At 40.9% G+C, this 25,087-nt stretch overlaps 1 protein-coding gene across 1 annotated transcript in view; it reads right to left on the reverse strand.

Annotated features, from left to right (window-relative positions):
- Nucleotides 1–25,087, reverse strand: part of KCNH7 (potassium voltage-gated channel subfamily H member 7) — a 413,623-nt gene that overhangs the window by 25,622 nt on the left and 362,914 nt on the right. The window contains exons 9-12 of the mRNA XM_054971836.1: nt 23,363–23,562; nt 11,879–12,131; nt 8,147–8,352; nt 4,091–4,190 (exon numbers count right to left, since the gene is read on the reverse strand). Coding sequence (XP_054827811.1) covers nt 4,091–4,190; nt 8,147–8,352; nt 11,879–12,131; nt 23,363–23,562 — 759 coding nt within the window. The remainder of the gene's footprint in view (nt 1–4,090; nt 4,191–8,146; nt 8,353–11,878; nt 12,132–23,362; nt 23,563–25,087) is intronic.

The following is a 25,087-nucleotide window of genomic DNA, read 5'->3' on the forward strand; positions in this document are numbered from 1 at the left end:
TCTCGTCTGTTTTGGCTCTAGGGCCTGGGACACCCAGGTTCAAATCCTCATGCTGCCATGGAAGCTTGCTGGCTGACCTGGCGACAGTCACTCTCTCTTGGTCTAACTTGCCTCACAAGGTTGTTGCTGTTGTGAGGATCAAATGGAGGAGAGGAGAACAAACTAAGATGCTTTGCATCTTCACTGGAAAGAAATGTAGAGTATAAATGAAGTAAATAAATAATTAGTAAATAAATAATACCTGAGCCTTTAGTAGGAGTTGTCAGCTGTAATCCCTGTATTACAGACTGAAGCAGGGGCTAGGAATGTGGGTCTAAAAAAAAGTGACTAAGATTTTTCAGTAAGTCCACGGATGGGATGTTATTTGAAACAGGGCCTCCTGGTTTCATAGTTTGGTCTCTTACAGCACAGCCCTGTGCAAAGTTATTCCAGTCTAAGTCCATGGATTTAAATGGGACAGACTAGAGTAATTCTGGATAGGACTGCATGGAAATGCCTCACTTGGGCCAATTTTTGAATATGCCACTTGCCAATCTCCATTTGTTACATAACTCCCCAAGGAGCACATGTTAAGGAGGGCAATCTTATACAAAGGCAGCCGATAATGTAAAGGTGACAAGAAGAAGATTATTGTGTGGATCCTAAAGACCAAATGACACTGGTCCCTTCTGCAAAAAAAGTCCAGAAGCTGATGAATCAAATCATAAACTATTAAAGATGTGAGGCTGTAGCACTCCAGACAGGATTCAAAGCCATCTGTGCTACGTCTGGGATGTCAAAAAATCAAAAGTTTGATTAGGATGTTCTTATACCACTACTTCAGAGATGGTTTAAGAAGCAAAAAATTCATTGCTGAAGTCATTGTTCTACTCTTGGCAAACTAAGTGGTTAAGGTACTAGAGATAAAGGATGAAAAACTGAGTAGATATCATCTAAATCCTCTATGAAGCTGCTGCAGAAACAGTTGCCATAGCAACAAGCAGAACAGGCTAACATGAAGAAAAAGACGGTAAGTACCACCTCATGCTTAAGCACTTCAAGGGGAACAAAAGCTAAGACTAATATATATATCCTTAAACCAAGAGGGAAACTAGGATTTTAAAGGGCCTGAGGCATGACTCAGGAGGAGCAGTTTAAGAAATGTATCAGTGTTACAAAGAAATCAGTTCTTCTCTAAGCGTGGACTTCAAAGTGATAGGATAGGAAGCTTCCTATGGCAGACAGCTCAGAAAAAAATGTTACCTTCTCCTAGAGATTGGGTCACACATGCATGTTGATAATTTCAAGGACTGCATCATGAATTGATGGCCTTGCAGAAAAAAGCCACAGCAGAAAAATCGATCCAGACATATGTCCTTATAGCACCTCAGTACTTTCCAGTGAATGTAGTTCGTATGTTCTTCTGTCAGCTAGAAAGTGTTGAGAGATCCCTGCACGCATGAAGCACTTTCAAGATAGTTCCAAGGATATCATCAAAACAGTTTTGTGTCTCTTGTATTTTTTGTATGAACAGTAAACATGGCTTTTAACATGGGAATAGCTGTTTCCCATTTGAACTTATATGATAAGGGCACATTTTTCCATAATTGTAAATGCGCATGGTGTTGAAGTGCATTTGTTAGCTGCCAGTCTTCACTATTGTGACAGAGAGGAATCAGAACACCTTATTTCTCCACACAGGACACAGCCCTTCTCGCATGTGACTATTCAATTCTGGTATTTCTTACTCTGACTAATGCCGTATTTTCTTGAAATGAACCCTTACTGATTTCAATAGGTCCGTGCAAGTGTATTCAGTCAGTCCACTGAAGAACTGGGAATGCATTCCAAGTAAAACATGCATCAAATCAAGTTTCAGCCATGTGAAATATGAAAACTGGAAGTAGTGATTTTTCCATCTTCTTCTTTTGTCCATCCAACCATTATTTTTGTTACAATTTGATAGCCAAAACTGTACGCTTACCGAAATCAAAAGGTAAGATGTATTACACTGCTATTCTTCCAAATGGTCCTCCTCAGTTTTTGTAACTACTTAATTGAATAAAATCATCAGCAATCGTAGACGACCAGCATCATCCTAAATAGACCCTTCTAAGCGCATTGAAGTGCATGAACTTCAATGGACTAGGTGACCCTAGCGGTCCCTTCCAATCCTATGATTCTGATTCTAAGGGTGTAACTCTACTCAGGCTAGCTCTGTAAGTCATTGTAGATCATCTTGTGGTGGAATGGTCCATAGCCAACCTAAGAGCAGCAAAAATGATGTTAAATTTCATTTATTACCACAGATTTTGCTAGACTTCACATCACGACTTGACATGCATAAAGGATGGAACTGATGGAAGCCGCTCCACAGCCACCCTGAAGCAGCAACTAACAATTCCACAGCAGGCATGCATGAGGAGGCTATTTTCTTTCTCCTTCAGGTGGCAAAGTATGTTTTTTCATACGGAATGTGAAGGTCATTCTAGCAAGCCACTTCTGTCAACAGATTTTGTGTGTGTGAAGAGCAGTCTAAATATTTCATGGGGGCATTTTCTTGACTGTTTTGCTGTCATTCTTGTCTTTGCTTTTCAAAATATTTCTTTGATGGAAAAAGGTAATGTAATTCTGCTGAACAATAAGATACTGAGCTAAAGACCACCTTGACTAGGATACACAGATCCATGAAAGCTTGAAACCAGAAGGCTTATTGGTTATTGGCTTGGATCCTCTGCCTTTCTTCTGTTTGTGCAATCCTCTTTTTTGTCATTTTTTCCTGTGCCGTGAGCTCCTCTAGCACTAGGAATTTTCAGTCATGCAAGCCCTGTGTCTTTTGATGAGCCAAAATGCCCTCCTGCCAGAGGCATACGCTCAACAGAGGAGGGTGCCTCTACAATGAACCAAGAGGGGTGAAAGTGAAAACGAGCACAGGATCCAAGCTAATCCGTTTATGATCAGGACTATCAGTTTATAGGGCGAATGGTATAATCTCATTAAGTACGCTCTTCAAAGTCATAGGAATAAAAGCATAATATAGATATTTCAATCGTATCACATAGTTCTGTAGTGTTTGGGAATGTATGTCTGACCAGGAACCTTTTAGGTAATCACTTCCCTGCACTGTCAGATTTTCCCTTATTTTCCCCACAGCAACTTCTTATTCCTGATTCTGCAATACAGATTTCCAAAATCCATGTCCAAGTGATGTGCCTGGTCATGTCCAAGGATGCTTTCATGTGCACAATATAACGCTTGCCCTGGAACATTTGCACTCTGGTCTTGGAAGAGCCAATACAGATCTTTTGGATGAGGACTATGAACCTTAACAACAACAACAACAACAACAACAACAACATTCAATTTATATACTGCCCTTCAGGACAACTTAATACCCACTCAGAGCGGTTTACAAAGTATGTGATTATTATCCCCACAACAATAATCACCCTGTGAGGTGACCTTCCAACCCAACTCAGCACTGTTTCATTCCCTAATGCTCCCCACTGGAGAAAGCAGAAAGTATAATTCAATGGTGTCACAGACTAAGTGTCAAGGCAAAGGGCCAATATCTTAAATCCCATTACTTGAACTACAGGACACTGCCTGTCACCAGGCCCTGCTTGGGGATATAAGCACCTGTTGGGCTTTGATCTTGCCAGATCAACTTCTTGTTGCCTCTGGGAAAACAGTCCCAGTTCTGCAGTCCCTTGGTCTGACTAGTTATTGATTGCTCCTTGCTCCTTCTGCATCACTCTGCCATCTGGCTGCTACTCTAGGTCTAGTTCCCTGGGCCTTATGCAGCATGCTGTGAGCTCCCAATCCGGCTGCAGCTTGACAGTGGACAGCTCAGGGCTAAGAAAGTGAGAGTTGAGGTCGACTGAGAAGACTTTCACATGTGAATTCTAAGGTCAATGAACAATTTGTCATATTAATGCAAATCAGCCCTGGCTACTCGCTATGGGTTTTTGAATACTATTGGTGCAAATTGGTTCAGTGCATTTAGAGCCTTTTAAGAAGGAGTCATTGGTTGCAGACAGAAAAAAAAACTTGCACGGAGTTAGCATTGCAGGAATACTATTCGATACAGTTAAGCAGGAATAACATTTACCTTTATCAATTTCGCTTTCAAAAGACAGTTTCCGTCTCCGTAGCTGGCTGTTGTCACCGTCGGAACCGTTTGTGCTCTGTGACCTTATTGCAAGCTCAGTCTTGATAAGTAAAATATGCATAACATGATAGATTAGACTCATTTTGTTGAGTTAGTTTTACACAACTATTTGTAAGTTGGAAAGGGGAAAGTCAAGTAAATTAGGCATGGCTGGCAATTCACAATGACTCACAAAAATTGGGTCTTAAAAAGGGAATGTCACTGTGTGTTTGAATGCTAATAAAAGTGTCTTTCCCTTCTCATGCTCATAACAGTGATTGATGATTGTTTATTTTGCTTATTAGAAATTTAATTAAAAATATATGTATGAACTTTCGATTATGCCTGTGCTCCCACGCAGAAAGCCAAGCTACTTCAAAAGCCAGGTCTCCCATCCAAGGCAGTGCCCCATCCCAAACCTATTATTATGAAAGGATTCCCACCCTCTGTTTCTACCCATCTTACTTTCTATTCTGAGCATTAGTTAAATGTATACTAAAAATACAAACATGGGAGCTTATAGGTAATAGCAGGAGAGGGTACCATGTGGACCCCCTGTTGTATATTTGGATTGTTGGAGCCACTGTAGTTTTGGGGGCAGACCCACAGGCTGAGAGCCTGTGAAGTGACAGTTACAGCCAGTTAGAGATGGCTGCAGTCGTTGTTCCCCGTTACTGGTTATTTGTTAAATAAATGAAGATTGTTTGAAGCACCACAGATGCCTTCCAGTCTCAATACACATTACCCCCCATCTTCTCCTCCAGGACCTTATATGTTTTCAGGGCCTTGAGCAGGCAAAAGTTTTCCTCCCACCGTTCCCTCTTTAAAGACTCACAAAATCCTGCCCTTGTGGTTCATATCCACTTCTCATCAGGCCATTTTCTACATAGCTTGGTGGAGAGGTCTAAGTTTTAGTGCTGTCACGATTTGGCATGGCGGTCAGCCTCTTTTATATGTAGGGCTGGATCCCACGATCCATCACCAGAAGAGGCTGACGGTCCTGGAGTTTCTCCACTTTCCCCTCCTTCAGCAGCCATTTGTGACCCTGGGAAAGTCAATTTTGTGAGTTGCGGGACCTGTGTAAAGTAACAGACATGTGGGTTTCTGGGCTGCAATGAGGAGGGGGAAGGGAAAGGCAAAATCATCCTTCCTGCCTCTTCCATATCTCCTGCCAATGGAGCTCGGAGAAGGAAGGAAGGATCAATTTCACCTCTTCCTCCTGTGTACTTCAACCCGTCAACTGATATGGCTATTATTCTACCTGGGACTTCCCCAAGAATCAACTGGGGAAGGGGAAAGCAGAGAAAAACTGTATTCCTTGTTCAAAATCAGCAATCTTTGCATGAATGGAGCACTGTATCCAACCCACAGTGATGCCTTGATTCAGCATGCAATCTGTGCGCATGAGCAGTTTTCTGAGTGCATAAAAGCAGCCTAGTATTAATTCCCCCCCCCGCCATTTTCCTGCTTATCTGTGCCCATTAAGCTGGGTGTATGCATCTTATGATGGGACACCCGTCCACATCGGATGCCAGAATGAAAAGATGTGATTTAGTTGTTGACAAATGCAGCCAGTTTAGGGAGCAATCTTAAGCTTAAGTAAGTCTTATCTTATTCAGTGGGACTTACTTCCAGGAAAGTGTTGGATTGCAGACCTAGTGCCATGAAATTTGTAGAGGACAAATTAATCTAGATTAATTGAAGAACACTTTAAAGACTCAGACATTCTTGGACCAAATGAGGAGCGATAACAGCAGTTTACATCAATCTGATGGTGACAGTCCAAGTATATTATTTTGTTACGCAAGAATGAAATGATCTTTTTGAGCAGTGCTTTAAAAGAAAAAGTGAAGTGCAGCAAAATTTAAAAAACCTTCCCCTTATGGGATGTGTATTATTGCAGGCAATAATGTAGTAGCTGAGTATAATTAGCTATGATGTTTAATTATACAGTAAAAAGTTGCATTGTGTAACAATAAGGCTGGCAAATTACAGACATCCTTGAGTTACTGCTCTAACTCTTCCTTCTTTGATTTAGCAGAACTGAGATATTATTTCCGCAGCGGAAGTTGGTTTTCCGCTTTGGGGGGGGGGGGAGGGTGCTGCTTCTTTGAATAGTTGATTCTTTTGATGGAAGATTTCAAGGGCGTTTATATTTTAATTTTTCATTAAAATCAGGATATAAAAGTGCTGATGTCCCCGAAACACAACAACGAGTCACCAAAAACCTTTTGCTAAAACAGACAAGAATTAAGAGTTTGTGCCATTTCAAATGGGGGGGGGGGGTGCACTGGATGTTTGGATGCTTCCCTTTTAAAATACTCTTCTAAACATATAGAACGAGCATGTTAGGGAGACAACTGCAGGCTATCTTTTTTACTCACCTCCATTTTGGGTGCATAAGGAAGCATTAAGTGGGGGTAAAACACCCCCTCCCCCAAAATAATTGGAGTGCAGGAATAGATTCATCACAGGGGATGTTGCAGTGGAAAAGCAGGGTCCAAATATAGTAAATAAACTGGGCTTCTGTTTGACTGCCTTGCTACATATCACAATAAAGATCTATTTGATGAGTGATCCTAGGCTGAGCTCCGGGGAACAGGAGGGATGGGTGGATCCCTACATCAGAGGACCCAATCGTAGCTAAAGGTCAACACACTTCAATATGCATGAACTTGCAAGTCAGCTGAGAGGAGGAGGGAGGGGAGGGTGCTCAAATGAGCCCAGTGGCAATCACCTCCCATTGGAGGATTGACTGAGCCTCCAAAGTTTTTAAATACATAATATTTCCACTTCATAGTTTAGCAACGGCATGGAAGAAGCCAGACCTGGTGTGCTGTTTCTCACCTTCTGCTAGCCGCCAGATCTCCTTCCTTTAAGTTGCTAATCCCTGACCAGATACTAAAAGCTCTGAAAGAGTGAAATGGTCTTTGTGATAGGGAGAGAGATGTGGCAGCTGACGCACAGGATAAGACCCAGCCACAGAGCTTTTCTCGTGCTGTGCTATTGGCTTTGATTGAGTTCTGCAGTTACTGCGGGTGTCACTCTTTGTCCTCTTCCTGTCTTTTGGCAACAGGCAGGAGAAGACGTTTGGAGGAGTCAGTGACAAGCCACCTCCCAGAAAATAGTATTAGTAACAACAACAACAACAACAACAACAACAAATTTGCTGCATCTTCTGTCATTCAGAATTTGCTCACAGTGGCGCCAGTCCTGGCTTGGGACTTGGAATCAGAGGACGGAGATTCAAAAGAAGGCTTTATCAAATGGTATTTTCTTAGCTGGGGTGTAAAAAAATTGAAATGCTGTTCTAAGCGTTAAAGGAAAGATGTGAAGTATATTAACTAAGGTTGCAACCCAGACATATTAAAAATAAAATGTTTTTTTTAAACACTAAACTTAGTAGGATCAAACTGCACTCAAGCAAGAGGCTATTGTGATTTTTGTAGAATTTCCTGTTTCTTATTAGTATAATTGTGGTTTTTCCATCCAGGATATTATCTTCCCATTCCCTTATTTCAACATATGTATGTTTTTTTTAAAAAAACAATAATTTGTTGTGCCCCAGCCATACCCCAAAGAAAAACAGTATCTTGAGACCATTTCCCCCATTAATATTAATCATTGTAAATCTAGGTTTTGTGAACTTGAGTTTTTATCTTAATTGCATTAATTGAAAAACAGTAATTTTAATTCACCATTGAGGGGAGATTCTGAAATCATACTTCACATACCAGTCGTCTTTCTATGAAATACTGTCCAAAGCACTGTTAACAGAACTCCACTGACTGAATGGAACTCCCCCCCAACCCCACACTGATCATGGTTCGGGGAGATAGGGTATTCTTGGGAAGAGTAGGGGCACACCTGAAGTGGGAGGCAGAAATTAGCTAAACTCCCTCCTTCTTCTGCTGACGGAAAAGCCTTCCATCAGTGAAAGATGACTTTGGATCCAACTCTATGATTTCAAGGTAACAGAACATGAACCCCAAACCCAAAGAAATAACTCTTACATACTTTGGGGTGCTCATGTCTTAGATTGAAAGTGAGCTCCAGATTGGTGAGAAACAGGTCGGAAAATTCTGGGTACATATCCAAAACTTCTAGCAGGTCTTCTCGTTGAATCTTATGCAAATCACAGTAGGTTAAAGCTCTCACATCTGCATTAGACTTCCCTGGTTTTGCATAAAGATGTACCATCTCTCCAAATATATCATTTTTGCCTGCAACAAGAAAGGAAAAACAGATACAGAAGAGATTATAGAACTATTTCTTAAAAAGAAATACGACATAGTTCTCCAAAATAATATCCAGATCCAGTGGTCGTTAATTGGGCATACTAGTCACCCTCCTTCCTGTGCGCTGAATCTAGCACGTAAAAAGTTCTTGTGGAGAACTGGAGGAAAAGCTTGGCGTGGTGGGAAGACAAATGCCCTCTGATGAAGTGACATATGAAACAAGCAAAATTACCCAGAAGCTTGTCGGGCAGAAATAGCATTTTGTTTGCTTTCCTCCCACGTTTGTTGCTCACCGCTCCTCCTTAAGAGACTACTTCTCTGGACGTGAGGGATTCCTCGTCCGTTGCCACTTACCTTGAGGCTGAAGAGACGATGAAATTACCGCAACAAAGACAGTAAAAGACTTGTGGCTATTACGGTCGAGGCTTGGCCTCAGTTGGGACTTTAAATGAAAACACTTGATAATCATTAGAAAGTTTATTTGTGTATGAGAACTATTCATGTACATTTTGTATATTGTGTAATTTGCATAAGATTCATAAGTTGAATATATAAAGTGTCCTAATTTTGGTCTGCTCATTTTTCCTAGTGCTAGTTATATTGGTGAGCAGTATCATAATAGCCCTTTCTTATAACACATTATTACCAATCTATATATTTGCAACAGGTGCAAGTATGGTGCAGTTCTCCTAGAACTGCACCACTTGGACAAGAAAGGGGGGCGGTGTCCCATGCTTGTATGCTCTTTCCACAGAAACAGATCCTGTATTAGAAAATGATTATATCCAGGAAATCAGCCCCAGGCTAGCTTTTTCGTATTTATCTCTTGATGGGCGGGGGTATCTTTTTAAAGAGTTGCTGATGTACTACAATTTAGGAAATACTGCACCATGATTCTGCTACATAAAATCTGCCAGAGGGGGATTGGCTGAGAAGGTAAGGGTAAATGATTCCATGAGAACAAGAGTTGTGCTGCCCGTGCTCAAGGAAGCAGTGATTAGACCTGTTTTGAAAAAGTCCTCTCTGAGCTGTGCCATGTTGGGGAACTTCTGGCCAGTCTCCAATCTTCCCGTCTTGGCCTGGGCAAGGTGCTAGAGTAGGTGATTATTTCTCAGTTCCAGGGACTCTTGGAAGAGATTAATCTTCTGGACTCATTTCAATCCGGCTTCGGCCCAGGGTTTGGAACAGAGACTGCTTTGGCCGCCTTGGTTGATGACCTCCACCAAGAACTAGATAGGAATGTGACCCTGCTAGCCCTGCTGGATCTATCAGTAGCCTTCAGTACTATCGACCATAATATCCTGCTAAGTCACCTCTCAGTACAGGGACCAATGGGCACTGTGCTACTGTGGTTAAAGTCCCATCTGGGAGGTCGGTCTCAGAAGGTGGTACTGGGAAATTACTGCTCTGCCACTTGGCCACTGACCTATGGAGTTCTGCAAGGTTCAATCTTATCCTCCGTGCTATTTAGTATCACTATGAAGCCATTTCGAGAGGTCAGCAGAAGGTTTGGGCTGCGGTGTCACTAACATGCAGATGATACCCAGCGCCATCTTTCTTTCCCCCTTGTAATCCCTGAAGAGGTTATGCTAGGGTTTGAGGGACCGACGTGGACATAAGGCACATGGGCCAGGGGCTGCAGCAAGGAAGGGAAGCAGGTAGGATTGATTGGAAAGCTGATAGGATCTCCTATCACTCTGCTTGTCTCAGAATCACAGAATCACAGAGTTGGAAGGGGCTATACAGACCTTCTAGTCCAACCCCCTGCCCAATGCAGGATGAGCCTAAAGCATCCCTGACAAATATTCATCCAGCCCCTTCTTGAAAACTGCCAGTGAAGGGGAGCTCACTACCTCCCTAGGCAGCTGATTCCACCTTTGAACTACTCTGACTGTGAAAAAGTTTTTCCTGATATCCAGCTGGTACCTTTCTGCATATAATTTAAGCCCGTTGCTTGGAGTCCTATCCTCTGCTGCCAACAGGAACAGCTCCCTGCCCTCCTCCAAATGACAGCCTTTCAAATATTTAAAGAGAACAATCATGTCCCCCCTCAATTTCCCCTTCTCCAAACTAAACATTCCCAAGGCCCTCAGCCTTTTCTCGTAGGGCTCAGTCTCTAGACCCCTGATCATTCTTGTCGCTCTCTTTTGCACCTTCTCAATTTTGTCCACATCCTTTTTGAAATGAGGCCTCCAGAACTGCACACAGTACTCCAGGTGCAGCCTGACCAAGGCAGCACAGAAAGGGACTATGACTTTCTGCGATTTCGAAGCAATGGCCCTTTTGATACAACCCAAGACTGAGTTTGCCTTTTTTGCCACTGCATCACACTGACTGCTCATATTTAGTTTACAGTCCACTCTTACTCCAAGATCTCTTTTGCATACACTACTACCCAGAAGTGTATCCCCTAGCTTGTATTTGTGCTTCACATTTTTGTGGCCCAGATATAACATGATGTACTTATCTTTGTTGAATTGCATCCTGTTCACAACCGCCCACTTCTCCAGAGTATTCAGGTCTTGTTGAATTTTAACTCTATCTTCTTGGGTGTTTGCCACTCCTCCCAATTTGGTATCATCAGCAAATTTAATGAGCAGCCCATTTACCCCTTCATCCAGAACATTGATAAAAATATTGAAAAGTACCAGGCCCAAAATCAAGCCCTGTGGCACCCCATTGGGCACCTCCCTCCAATCTGATGAAACGCCATTGACCACCACTCTTTGGTGTGGTCCTCTAACCAGTTCCCTATCTACTGAAATGTTCTATAGTCTAGTCCACAGTCTTCCAGTTTACCCATTAGAATGTCACGGAAGACCTTATTAAAAACTTTATTGAAATCCAGGTAAATCACGTTGACAGAGTTCCCACGATCCAGTAAGTTCTTCTCCTATCATTCTGCTTAGCAAATTCTGAAGCTATCCTTAAGCTTAGGGAGCCTTCTGCCAATGGAAGGAGTTCTGCTGGAGGAAAAACCACTTCCTTCAAAAGAAAGCCCCTTAGGCTTGAGGAGAGCTTCACACTTTGCTAAGTGGAGTACTAGGATACAAGCCACTGATTTCAGTGGGAGATGTTTAAAAACACTTAAGGGAATTTAAAAATATTCAATTGGGCTAGATAGTGCCTTATCTTTCTTTACTATCAACCTGTTGCAAGCTATGTGTATATTTGAAATAATTAGATTTTAAATTGAAACTCCGTATGTATGCTATCAATTCTATTTTTTAATTCTGACACATGTACAAGGGTTGGATCCAACCAGCTTAGTCACTCAATCTCACCTAATTCCCCTCCTTACTACAACCCTCATCCCACACGTCTTTTGTCTATGCAGATCCCATGATGCCCAGCATGGCCTTTTCAGTGGTCAAAGGGGATCCCCTCCACCCCTTCTGAGCCACAGAAAAGCTGGCTGGATCCAACCCATTATTTCCTCTTACTAAAAACATCACAGTGACTGTATGAACCAATACAGTTTTCCAGTTTTATGAAATGTCCAAATGCTTACCAAGAATTGCTACAACCATGTCATTCTTGAGGATTTCAATGGAGCCTCGTGACAGGAAATAAAGTGCAGTCAGAATGTCACCACAATGCACTAGAGTATCTCCAGGAGGCGCATGTGTTGTCTTAAATTTCATAGCCAACGCCCGGAGACAGCCTTTACTGGCTCCCTGGAAAGCTTTGCAGTTCTGAAGTAAACTCTGGTTGAGGTGTAGACAGATATCAGCTTGTAAACATTCTGGAAATCCCTTTAGGACCTGACAGAAACAAGGTGAGAGGTTAGCACAACTGCAGTGCAAACTGGCTTACAGTTGAGGATAGCCAAAGCAGGGAGAAGTCTTGCTGATGGAGCACTTCTGAAACTGAGCGTGAGATCTGACTTGCCCCCATTTGGTGCTCATTATAAACAGGCTTGCCAAGTTAAAAGATGGGCTTGCTATTGGCGAACACATCAATTGACGTCTTCCAGTTGTCCTCTGGCTGACTACTAAGGGAGATAGATGAGTCTGGAGAACCATGGATACACTCACTTGTTTGCATGGCTCTGCCGATCTTTTGGCCACTGGAACGTGACCAAGAGATACGTGGGTTATTTTACAAACACTGTTTCATGAATAACAGCTTTGATCAGGAGGTAATCCTGAATGTGAATTATTGTGGCACTTATACCATATTCTGTTTGGCTTTACTTGTGTGAAGGATCTCACTAATATTGTCAGGCAAAGGAGTCCCATTATTGGATTGCTCTTTTGGCTTTCAGAACAACTAATGTGGTCCAGTGGGCCTGGAAAGGAGCAAAGTAGTTCAATTTCAGCCAGTGCTAAATGGCTCTGAAAAATTTGCTTTGTCTTTCTTTCTCTTTCACCTGATAACCTATTTCACCTTTATGTTATAAATGTAGTAAGCTATGTTGAACCGAAGTATTTAAGAACAGAATCCCCAAAGACAGAAATTGATTTTGTAGGGCCAACATCAGTAAAATAAATATCTGACAGATCACAGTGAAATCTTATTCAGAATTAATTCCTGTCTAGTGTATAATTTCAACAGACCCAAACTGGTCTAATTCTCCAAAGGACTGCACTTCAGGTCTACTAAATGACTAATTTAAAAGTAAATGTTATAATGTGTTGGATCCTTCCAGGTTTTCAACTGGTTCAAGAAGGAGATAGGACCACCATTTACCTTCCCAGAAGCTACGCCAGGAATTGTGGAATCTGCATTGACAAAAAGCTACTCAAGATGAGGCAGCAACGAAGAGAGGAATCAGGCAAGATTACTCCTCCTTCCTTTTGTACCAGTGGGAAAAAGCTGGTTGGAACTAACTCATTCACACCTATAATATAAATTTTAATACAGGCTGACCACAGGGTTCCTAAATCCGGTGGGAGGTGGGGGACCTGGGACTTACCCTCCAAGGCCTCCTTGTGTGCACATGAAGCACGTGAGTGCTCACAGGCTTGTGCGATGACATCACTTCCAGAAAGTGACTGCATCACACTGGCCATAGGCATGCTCCCACACTTCACTTGTTTGGGGCAAAAATTGCCCCCAATGAAGCACGGGAGTACACTCACGGCCAGTGTGACAACATCAGTTCAGGAAGTAACATCATCATGCCCCCTGGGAGCACACCCGGGGCACGTTTTCTTAGGTTGCCTTCCAGTGGCAGGTGATTGCCAGGGAGTTTGTCACCTCTTGTTAACTGCTAGCAACTGCAACCCAGCAGATCCCCGGGTGATTGTCTGCCACCCTCAGGTAACTGGTAAGCCTAGCTGACCATGCAGCACAAAAACAATGTACTGAGTACATGTTTAATGCTGAATTGTCTTGTTTTATATCAGCACAATAAAGGTCTGTGCAGCTGTTTGTTTCATTGCAAAACACGTATATATTAACACATTTCTCCCATTCTTAATAACAGTAGCAGGAGCAACAGGAAAATGGATGACAATATTTTTGACATGAGAATATCACTTCACCAAAGCCAAGCTATGATTCAAGAAATGAAGCTTCATAACTTTCAACAGATTCTGATGTTTCTACAGTTAGAAGTAAACAATACAATTACGGAAAACAGAGAACATTATTATAACAGATGTTCATACATAAAAAGTTGACCGATAGAAGGAGCCAGGAGCAGAGGTGCCATTTTAGATTTCAGGAGGGGACGGCAGGATACTATGCTCCTCATAAGGATCAGATCTAGGCTATATTAGCAATTTCCACTTATTTTCCCCTCCCATTGCAGGCTCTCCTGTTCGAGTACCCAGTAGGACAGTTCTGTTTTGCAAATGGTAAATTTAATCTGGATCTAACTCAAAATCTCAAAAAGCCAAGTATTTTAAAAACATGTGCTGTGATTACTTATCATATCTTTACAATGTTGTAAGTAAATCGTCTTTTCCAAAGCAAAATAATGATGCCTTCTGCATGCATGGCTAAAACATTTGACTTTTTATTTGTCTATAACAAGAGTTCCTCAAGATCTAACAATACAATTTTGGATTGGGAAAACAGCATAGGAGAGAAGACCCTCCCCCCCCTTATGTGGTGGTCACAGCCTGAATCAGGGCCCTGTATATGACTGCTGAAATCTCCCCCACTCCAAAACCCCTCGGTACATGGAGCTACCAGCATCTCATCTGGTTCAGTGTGCTGTGTCAACAAGCTGTCTGTAGTAGTGGAAGATACAGACATGTTGTCTGAGACACACTGGATGGTGCTAGAGGACTCCCCATCTGCCTTCAGTGGCACTGTTGCTCAGGACATTCATATCAATGCTCATTAAATTTGCAGATGATACTAAAGTGGGAGGGGTGGCTAATTTAGTAGAAGATAGAGTCAGGATGATTCTGACAGGTTGGAAAATTGGGCTAAAACTAACAAAATGAATCTCAAAATAAATAAATTTAAAGTTCTGCATTTAGGTAGAAAAAATTCAAATGCATAATTACAGAATGAGCGAGACTTGTCTTGGAAGTAGTACATGTGAAAAGGAACTAGTGCTCTGAACACTGGACATGAGTCAGCAGTGTGATGCAGCAGCTAAAAAGAGAAATGTGATTTTGGGCTGTATTTCAACACAAGTATAGTGTCTGAGAGGTGATATGATAACCGTGTGCAAATATTTGAAAGGCTGGCACAGCAGATGGAGCAGAGCTGTTTTCTGTTCCCCTAGAGGGTTGGATAGGAACCAATGGGTTAAAATTAAACCAAATTAGTTTTGGGCTAAATACTAGGAAGAACTTCTAGATGGCTAGTGTTGTTCCTTAGTGGAACAGGCTTCCTTGGGAGATGGTCGGCTCTCCTTTTTTGGAGGTTTTTACGCAGAGGCTAGGTGGCCATCTGTCAGCAAGGCTGATTCTGAGACTCAATATGATCTTAGATCATGAGAGGGAGGGCAGCAAGGGATGAGCCAATGCTTGGCTGTCATGGCCCTTTCTTATGTGCCCAGATATTGCTGATTGCTACTCTGGAGTCAAAAATGGCTTTTCTTCCAGGACAGATTGGCGCGGAGGGTTTTTTTGTTATCCTCTGGTCACTGAGCAAGCGTGTGTGTGTGTGTGGGGGGGGGATAGCTATGGATTTCCTGCATTGGAAGTGGGTTGGACTAGATGACTTCCAGGTCCATTCCAGCTCTGTGATTCTATGATTCCATGAATATAAAGTCAACAGAATATTATAGAATAGAATTCCAAAACTGCTCATTATGAAGCATCTTGAAGGAGTCCCATGGATTCAAAGAAGACTAATGCATGCAATTTGTCTGAGGTTGCAAATCACCTTTCAACAAGTATGAACCCATGGCCATGTTAATTCACCTTTTTATATTTTTGTTTGTATTTGTGCTTTGTTTGTCACATTTTCCAGATTTTGTTGAGCTCTGAGGTGGTGGTGAAAAATACACATCTGATCCCTAGATATTGGATGCAACCAAAAATATGAAACGTCACAGGCACGCGATTGTGCCTCAGGCTGTAGGGTGGCAATGGCATGACCTCAGTGCTTCCTAATAGGCTTTTACCCAGGCTTGGCTAGGCCAGGTGTGCAAGATGGTGTGGCAGATGTAACCAGGGCAAAGCAGCAAAGATGGGGTATGGATGCTGCTTGAGGTGACACCAAAAGACTCACCTGAGTATCTGTGATGGGAAAGGGAGAAACTGTCTGGTGTTATGTGCTCAATCAGAGGACACCAGCTCCTTCCTCCTTGCTTTCAGCCTCCTGGCCCTGTAAGCACAGGGTCTTGCTAGGAGCTCTGGTAACTCTGTTTAACCTTAGAATATGCCCACTCTTAATAGGCTGTTCCAGTGTGAGAGCCACTGTGGTGTAATGGTTAGAGTGCTGGGCTAGGATCTGGGAGACCCAGGTTTGAACCCTCACTCTGCCAGGGGAACTCGCTGGGTGGCTTTGGGCCAGTTACATACTCTAAGGCTTGCTTACCTTATATGGTTGCTATGAGGATATAATGGAGGAGAGGAAAACAACGTAAGCTGCTTTCGGTCCCCATTTGGGGAGAAAGCCAGAGTATAAATATATCTCAATGGGTCATGCTATTTAAGATTCATTGTAAAAGTCAAAAAGCAATGTATTTTTTAAAAACTTTTATTGCATATCACAATTATGCATACCGTGAGTGCATGGGAAATCAAGGTACACTGTGAATCTGAGCATGTGATTATAAATTAGAAACATGTGATTCAACCAAAAATGCTGGACCGATAAAGTTTTCAGATAGTATTCTCAAGAATGAAATTATCTAGGTCAATGGCAGTTTTAAACTGGCTAATCTTAGATATGCTTAGTCAATAAGAATAATTTACTAGTTTAATCCTTAGAAATAAATGACTACTTTATACTGCCTGTGGCTACAATTTTTAAAAAATGCCTGAAGCATTGCTGGCATTACTTCCAAGAAATATGCTTCAGGAATACAGTCAGCAATAATAATGACATACTTTATAAACCACTCTGAGTGGGGTTAAGTTGCCCTGAAGAGCGGTATATAAATTGAATGTTATTATTATGTTATTAAGAATTTGCTGAATAAATGACTAAAATCTGCATGTGTCTACAGCTTAGGTGAGCTACATGCAAATGTAATTTCTGCTGTCAGTGCAATGGTGGTTTCTCATCTCCTCCATCATGAAATAACCCCTGAAATAACCCCTAGGGGATCGGGGACCCTCAGGAACATCATGAGGGGTGACTCAGAGGTCTGCAGTAGAAGGGAGGAATCGGGGGAAATTGCCTTATTAGTGGAAATCCATTGTAAGATTCAACTCTATGAGCTCTAAGGTCCAAAATTCACAAACATTACTGAATCTTAGAGCTGCGCAGAAAACAGAACAATTCTGTGTTTGAGATATCTACCTTTTATAATGGATTTTCAAAAAGCGTTCTATTTTCATCAAATACAAATATACACAGAAAAAATAAAACAACTCAAATATAACATTAAATCCTAATCAAAGCATATGTAATATGGAACCAATATTGTCCATATGTGACATAGCTTGATTTTAACCATCTGTCAGCTTTTAGCTTTCAAAAGGTAGGTCAATTTGACCATGCAAAAATACTCTTTAAAGTTGTCCAACCATTCCTGTTTATCTAGAGAATTTTTTCTCCAATAATGGGCAAAAACAATATAAGCATCAGATAGTTTATACAATTTGAGTTTTTACTCAGCATTCTTCTGTCATAATACAGGAGATACATCTCTGCAGTAGGTGGAATTAAAATTCCATTCACATACATTACACAGTTTGACACCATCTTCCAAAAAGACTTTGCAATGAGGCAGTTCCACCACATGTGAAAAAATGAAGTACCAACTTTATCACAGTACCAACAATTTGCAGAACGATACGTTCTAGCCGCTTTTTGTCGATAAGTGCCACGGATGCAACATCTTAATAATGTTTTCTCAGATACTGGAATTCAATAAAAAAATTGACCCTTGTGAAAATATAAATTTCCAGCTATTAAGATTCACAGCATATCCTAAATCTTTTCTCCATTTCACAACAAAGATTTCTCTTGATTACCAGTGGTGTCAATCAAAAGTCAATATTATAAAAAATTCTATAATTATTTGAATAGCAGGATGTGACTCCAGTGACACCGTAGAGACCAACAAGATTTTCAGGGTATAACTTCAGGGTATCTGAAGAAGAGAGCTTTGACTCTTGAAAGCTTACACTCTGAAAATTTTGTTGGTCTCTAAGGTGCCACTGGACTCAAATTTTGTTATTCTACTGAAAATCAGCATGGCTACCAACCTGATAAAATTACTTGTAATTAACATTTTTTCAAATTCAGCTAAATTGCTCAGAATATATCCTTTTCTTATTTGTCCTGTCAAGAAGCATTTTTAATTTGGTAAAAAAAAAGAAGAAGCCATGGTAATACAATCTGTGATTTGGTTACGCTAGTTACTGTTTTATATTATGTAACTTTACCATTACTAATGAGAGTATACAATCTAGCTCCTCCTCTTTCCTAGTTACAAAAGATAGATTTTTAAATATATAAGGAAATTTACTCTTAATGTTGGCTGACTATATAGACGCTAGGAATATAGTAGTCAATGAACATTTTTATATGAAATGCTGAATGAACTTCCTTAATAACAACAACAACAACAACAACATTTGACTTATATACCGCCCTTCAGGACAACTTAATGCCCACTCAGAGCGGTTTACAAAGTATGTCATTATTATCCCCACAACAATAATCACCCTGTGAGGTGGGTGGGGCTGAGAGAGCTCCAGAGAGCTGTGACCTGCCCAGGATCACCCAGCTGGCTTCAAGTGGAGGAGTGGGGAATCAAACCCGGCTCTCCAGATTAGAGTCCCACCATTCTTAATCACTACACCAAATTGGCTCTCTGACTTTTTCCCCATTTTGACAGACTAATGACAAAATGTATGATATAACAGATCATCTCGTAAAATAATATTCTATACATTGGTTCAAAGTCCCAAAGAAGTTTTCAGCATCTTTTTGATGCTTGATGCTTTCTTTTTGTAGTTTTCTATTATACTACATGGTGGTGCTCTGTACACTCTTTTGGAATCCGGCTCTTTCAGGGTATTTTTAAAATTATTTTACACCCTCTAGCAGGAGGTCTGGAAGGTTTGGGATGACATTCCCTGCCTCTAGCCATCTGCAGAGAAAAATTCTGAAATTTTGCAGAACCTCCTTTCTTGCCCTTCCTCTCTTCAAAATTCTTTTTAAATCAAAACAAAAATGCTTCAAAACATACTCCAGATTCCTAAAAGATTAAAAGAAACAGGTTGTTGGATTTCAGGAAGAAGTTGGTAAAGAGAGCTTTGTTGGGTTCCCATGGTGGGCAATCTCCCAGCATTTGTAGCCTCTGGAGTTTGGTAGGAGGAGGCGGGCTGCCTGGAAATTGTCCATCATTGGTGGGGAATGGAAGGCAGGCTGGGGAAATGGGTGCGAACGCATTTGCGTCTCTGGCCATGATGTCATTTCTGGTGCGATCCAGAAGTGACAGTGTCACATCAGGGGCAATTCTTTAGGGAACTGCCGCAAACATAGCATTTTTGCTGTTTTGTGGCTGATACAGAAAGAATTAACCCCAATGAGATGCTGCTGCTTCCTGGTTGCACCAGAATTGACGTCATTGGCAGCCACCATGGAGTTGTGCACTCTTCAAGCACATGCAAGATTAGAAACCTGGCATCCCCCTCCTACTAGTTCCCGGGGAGACTTGGGAACCATAGGTAAAGAGGAATTAAGAGAATTTCTTTTAACATCACTACTAGAGAAAGGTGAGATCTGGCCTGCCTGCATCTTCATACTCCCACTTCTCCCCCTACAGTGTGTTCTGAAAAGTTTAGTTCTCAGACTGCCTGATAATAATGACATCCTCCCAAGACCATCAAATCCAGCATCTAAAATTACCTGATGGCACTGCTGAAAAAGGAAAGAAGGGGACAAACCCAGATCCTAGAATCAGGAGAGAAGAAGAGAAACCCAGTTCCTGCCCTCTCCAGCAACCTAGGTGAGTCAACAGAACCCCAACTTTTAAAGTGTCCATGATTTCCCCCTGCTCATTTTCAGGACATCATTTTTGCCAGTGGTAAGAATGTAGTTATTATTTCAATTATGTTAATTTTATGACATGGTCAGGATTCTGATCCGAATTAAAGTAAACCACCCAAACTTCTATATCCACTCCTTGCACAAAATCATCAGCAATATGGTTTACTAAAACTATATTATAGAATTATATCTCACAACAAAAGGGATGGAGAGATGAACTAAACAGAAAGAACTGAACAGCTTAATTAGATTCTAAGCATACCTCAGTACAAAGAACAGTAAGATTTCTATTATGTTTTATCCATTCAAAATATGCATGGAAGAACATTATTTTCTCTCTTGAAAAAAACCTTAATACTCTTAAAGCTTTCCTTTGAAAAGTGTATTTATCTATGCACTTTTCTTCTGAGGTGAAAAACTACTTTTTATTTTCTGTGAATCAGCACTCCCACTTTAAAAGTGCATTATTTTCACAAACACACATCATTAAAATTAATTATGTATATAACGGAATAATGCATGTGTTTGTTTTTTGTGGCCGAACCAATTACCGCTCCGGACTCTAGTGCTGTCTGAACACTTGAAATTGACAAAAGACAACCTGCAATATTCAAGTAATCAACAGGAGCTTGGCATGCAAGCCCACCTGGAAAAGAGGAGTCCCCCTAGCTGACTACCATGCAAGCTCAAGCGATTTAAAGCACATGCAAGCCCGTTCCAGATGCACATGGTTTTGAGCTTAGGTCAACAAATCACAACTGGTCCTTGCAACTAGCATGCATATGGTATGAACCAAAGAAAAGCACCAACACAAAAGAAAACAAAGAGCAATCAGCAGGAGAACTTCACCCAAATGTGACATTTCTAAAGAACAGCTACATTAAATGCACAGGACCTTTTTTGGGCAGAGAAGAGCAACCAGATATGTTGGCTCAAACCATGGCTAATAGACTTTAAAGAACTGCTTTCATTTTATACCATTTCAGTTACTATTATCTTTAGCTTTGTATTGTTTGGGGTTGCCCTGTGCCAATATTTATTTTCTTTGTCATTTAGCCTATTGTCATGCAGAAATAGGTTATAATAACTTAAAACAGAAAGCATTAAAAAGAAGTTTTAAATCCAACAAATAACATGAATTTTTTTTCATCAATGGAATTAAATTGGATATAAATACCTCCTGCTCTTACCAGTGAATGATGTTATTCCATGTATTAAGGTACGAAGCAGATAGAAAAGAGATAAATCTTTCATAAGTACAACTTACATAAGATAACTGGCATATCAATCTCTCACTAAGGTGCATATGTATAAATATTTAAAAGAGTGTCAAAGTTATTTGTTCAATTATTGTCCTAAAACTAAAGGAGCTCAAGGTTAACAAGGCATAAAAAATAAATTATTATAAAATGTCCCTATTATTGTTACATGTTTTATTTAAAGTGAATGCTTCATGGCATCTCATATTCAAATGTAACATCTCAACACAAGATAATAAAAACAAACTCATTTCCAACATGCCTTCCATTGTTAAGTGCTTAGCGGGACAACATCTTCAACTAGTCCACATCTGTTAATGAAAGGCGGCTGTGTCCATTATTGGGGAAATTCGCGTCATTTAATATCTTCAGAAATAATTGAATGGGCTACATCAATTTCAGCTGAAATCTGAGATCTTTATCCGGCAAAATCCCGCACTCAGCTATTTATTCCAATTGAACCACTCCAACTGTGGTCATGTAGCGCAGAGCTCTAGAGAAATCACTATAAATAAGCTGTACGCAAAACTTATTGTTCTCTCAAGTGTCAACTCTGTTCCTTACTGATGAATCAGGGTCCTTCCAGATAAGATTCCTGAGGGTCAAGCTTGGTGATTCAGGATAAATGACATCTGCAAGCCATAGGGTTTGTCCACATGGCTGTGCTTATTGGTCCTGCACAAATGGACTACGGTCTAGCTGAATCAGTGCTGGGGTTAAAGTGCAAAAGAGGGTCATATGATAAAACTGCCCTACTAACTGGTACCGTTTTCTTTGGGTATTTTTCTCCCACTTCTGGTTTAATGTTTTAGTCAGCCTTTGGGATGCAATATCACATGTTGATTCCTAAAATCAACAGCAGATCTTCTTATTGGCTTCATCTAGGTTTTAGATCATTTCCTTTCGAAAACATTTTATTTGGTAACTGTGGCTAGACAACTATGGTGTCTACCATGGTATCAAACAGGCAGGTTTTTTTTTTTTAGTTTTCATAATACTTCAAACTGTAACATGGGAAAGCTGAACCAAGTGCCCAGAAGTACAGCCTACATTTTTCGAATAGATAGATGGGCATTTTGATGTTACTGTTACTACCATAATAAATTTCTTCCATCTCTTCCTTGCCCATTGCCTCTTGGAACTGATTTTAACTTTTTGTGATAGAATGAATACACATGTGTGCATCTTCATGTGTACTCATGATGTAGATCTTGACCTGAAAAAGTGCAATGGTTCCCTTAGCAATAAAACTATCTACAAAACAACCTGCTTTCAACTTGGTCCAATATATTTTGTATCTCATTTGGATCCCATCTTTCTTTCAGCGTTGGAGTTTCAGTTATCATTTATGATGAACTATTTAATTATAATAATAACAACATTCAATTTATATACCACCCTTCAGGACAACTTAACATCCACTCAGAGCAGTTTACAAAGTATGCTATTATTATCCCCACAACAAAACACCCTGTGAGGTGGGTGGGGCTGAGAGAGCTCCAGAGAGCTGTGACTAGCCCAAGGTCACCCAGCTGGCTTCAAGTGGAGGAGTGGGGAATCAAACCTGGCTTTTCAGATTAGAGTCCCGCGCTCTTAACCACTATACCAAACTAGCTCTCTAATTCTTTTTAATAGTTTCGGTGTCATTTCTCATCTGGTCTGAGCCAAGAAGGATTCAGCTTAAATCTGAAGCTGATTTTTCCACTCATGGCAGGAACTCTCGCTTATGGAAGACAGGAAGGGCATTTTTTGCCAATTCTCCATCACTGCTCCTCCTCACTTTGATCCCCATCATGCTCCTTGGGGCTCACTGACCCAAGGAGACCAATTTGTGTGTGGGGGGGGGGAATAGAGAACTGAAGAAGAGGGGAGGAAGTGCTTACACTTCATAGGGTCCAAGCCTTTGTATACAACTACCCTAAAAAAAAAACAGTCTAATTCCTACAGACAAATCCGTTTTCTTGCCCTCCAAAAGAGGTGGAAGCATATTTCATTGCTTAATTAATTACAATATGATACAGATATTGTACCCAATTATACAGGGCAGCAAAAAAAGATAGGCAATACAAAGCTGCAGAAAGTCATGAAATCTGTTTTTCTCTCTATACTGTTACAAATATACATTGACAGTTGCCAAAAGCAGATTTACATACCATGTTCATGTCAATGCCGTTTGTGTAGGTCCAAGCATGCTGAAAGTACTCTTCGAGCCGCTGCCTCAGAGGGTTAGGAATCTGATGAAAGCGTATGAACTCTTTCACACGCAACATCTGCATGTGATACCGTGCGGTCCCTGAATACAGCCTTTGGATTATTGCAGATACATTTCCAAAAATGCTTGCATACATTAATGCTGGATAAGAACGGGGGAAAAAACAAATAGTTACATTTTATTGTTGCCCTTGGGATAAAAGTAGCTCTTCGAAGACTAATAATATGATCCAATTTAGATCTTCATCTTGGTGCAAAGAAAAAAAAATGCTAAAGTTGTTCTAGATGCCATGTAGTCCAACTTCTTGTTCAGTGACATTCAAAGCTACAGCATCCTCAAGAGACACCTATCCAGCTTCTGACTGAAGATTTACAACCCACACACCCCAGGGCAATTGTTCCTACTGTCAGATTGTTCACAATGTTAAGTTTTTTCTCTTAATGGTTAACTGAAATCTATCTGACTTCAGCTCACGGGATCTATTCTTGCTTTGCCCACTTTCATATGCGGCCTTTCTAGAATTTTAAGCGGATGATCATGTCCCTTAAGAATCTCTTTTTAGTTATTAGAGTTTTGGTGCTCAAACCGCATGTAATCTGTGATCCTCCCAACATGCACAGTTATAATTTCATGTGAATAGGGCAATGTGTGTATTTTCCCAGTTTGGGTATACACATGTATGCACGCATGTACCCTGAGACAGAGAGAGGCAGTTTCTTTAGAAGTGCTGGAATGTATCTAAGTCTTCACCTATAGAATCTGAGTAGAAGCTAGGTTATGTTTTTAGATTGAATTTAATTTCTAATCTTCTTGTTTTTACATGCTCATATACTGCCTGCTTATCTCACTACTCATCTCATATTGAGAAATAGATAAATCGATGTACCCTTTTCTACTTCACTAAAAAAAAAAAGCAGCTCTTTTTGCTTATTACAATTTTGATGCTCAAAACTGCATGCAATGGGAGATTGCAGTATCTGTGCTCCTCCTGATAAACACAACTGCCATTTAGTATGAATAGGGCAATGTGTGTATTTTCCCAGTTTTGATACACACACATATGAACATTAAAAAAAAATCTGGGTTTTCAACTGTGTGTACCAAAGCTGGAGGATTGTGGGTTATGCAATCTCCCCTACACATGACTGGAATGTCAAAATTGTAATGACTGAAAATGGCTTCAGTTTTCATATCTGCTCCTTTAACCATTCACTTGTTTTCCAAACCTGTGATGACTTCCCAAAACAAATTGCATACCGCTAACTCCTCTTTCCCCACTGCACTCTTTGAGTGTGTTCCACCTAGGGTTGTCAGCTTCAGGCTGGGTAATTCCTGGAGATTTTGAGGGTGGTCTGGAGAAGGTGAGGTTTGGGGGGGGTCCTCAAGCTGGGTATAATGTTATATGGTCCAGTTTCCAAGGCAATCATTTTCTCCAGGCAAAACAATCTCTGTCACCAGGAGATCAGTTGTAACTCCAGGAAATTTCCAGCTACCACCTGACTGTTGGCAACCCTGATTCCACCAATAAGGTCACATGAACAAACACAAAGCTGCCATAGACCGAATCAGATCACTGATCTATCAGGCTCGTCTAATCAGACTGGCAGAGGCTCTCTGGGATCTCAGGTAGAGGACTTTCATCTACTACCTGATCACTTTAAGTAGA

The sequence above is a fragment of the Eublepharis macularius genome, chromosome 2, assembly GCF_028583425.1.
Source record: "Eublepharis macularius isolate TG4126 chromosome 2, MPM_Emac_v1.0, whole genome shotgun sequence".
Lineage (NCBI taxonomy): Eukaryota > Metazoa > Chordata > Lepidosauria > Squamata > Eublepharidae > Eublepharis > Eublepharis macularius.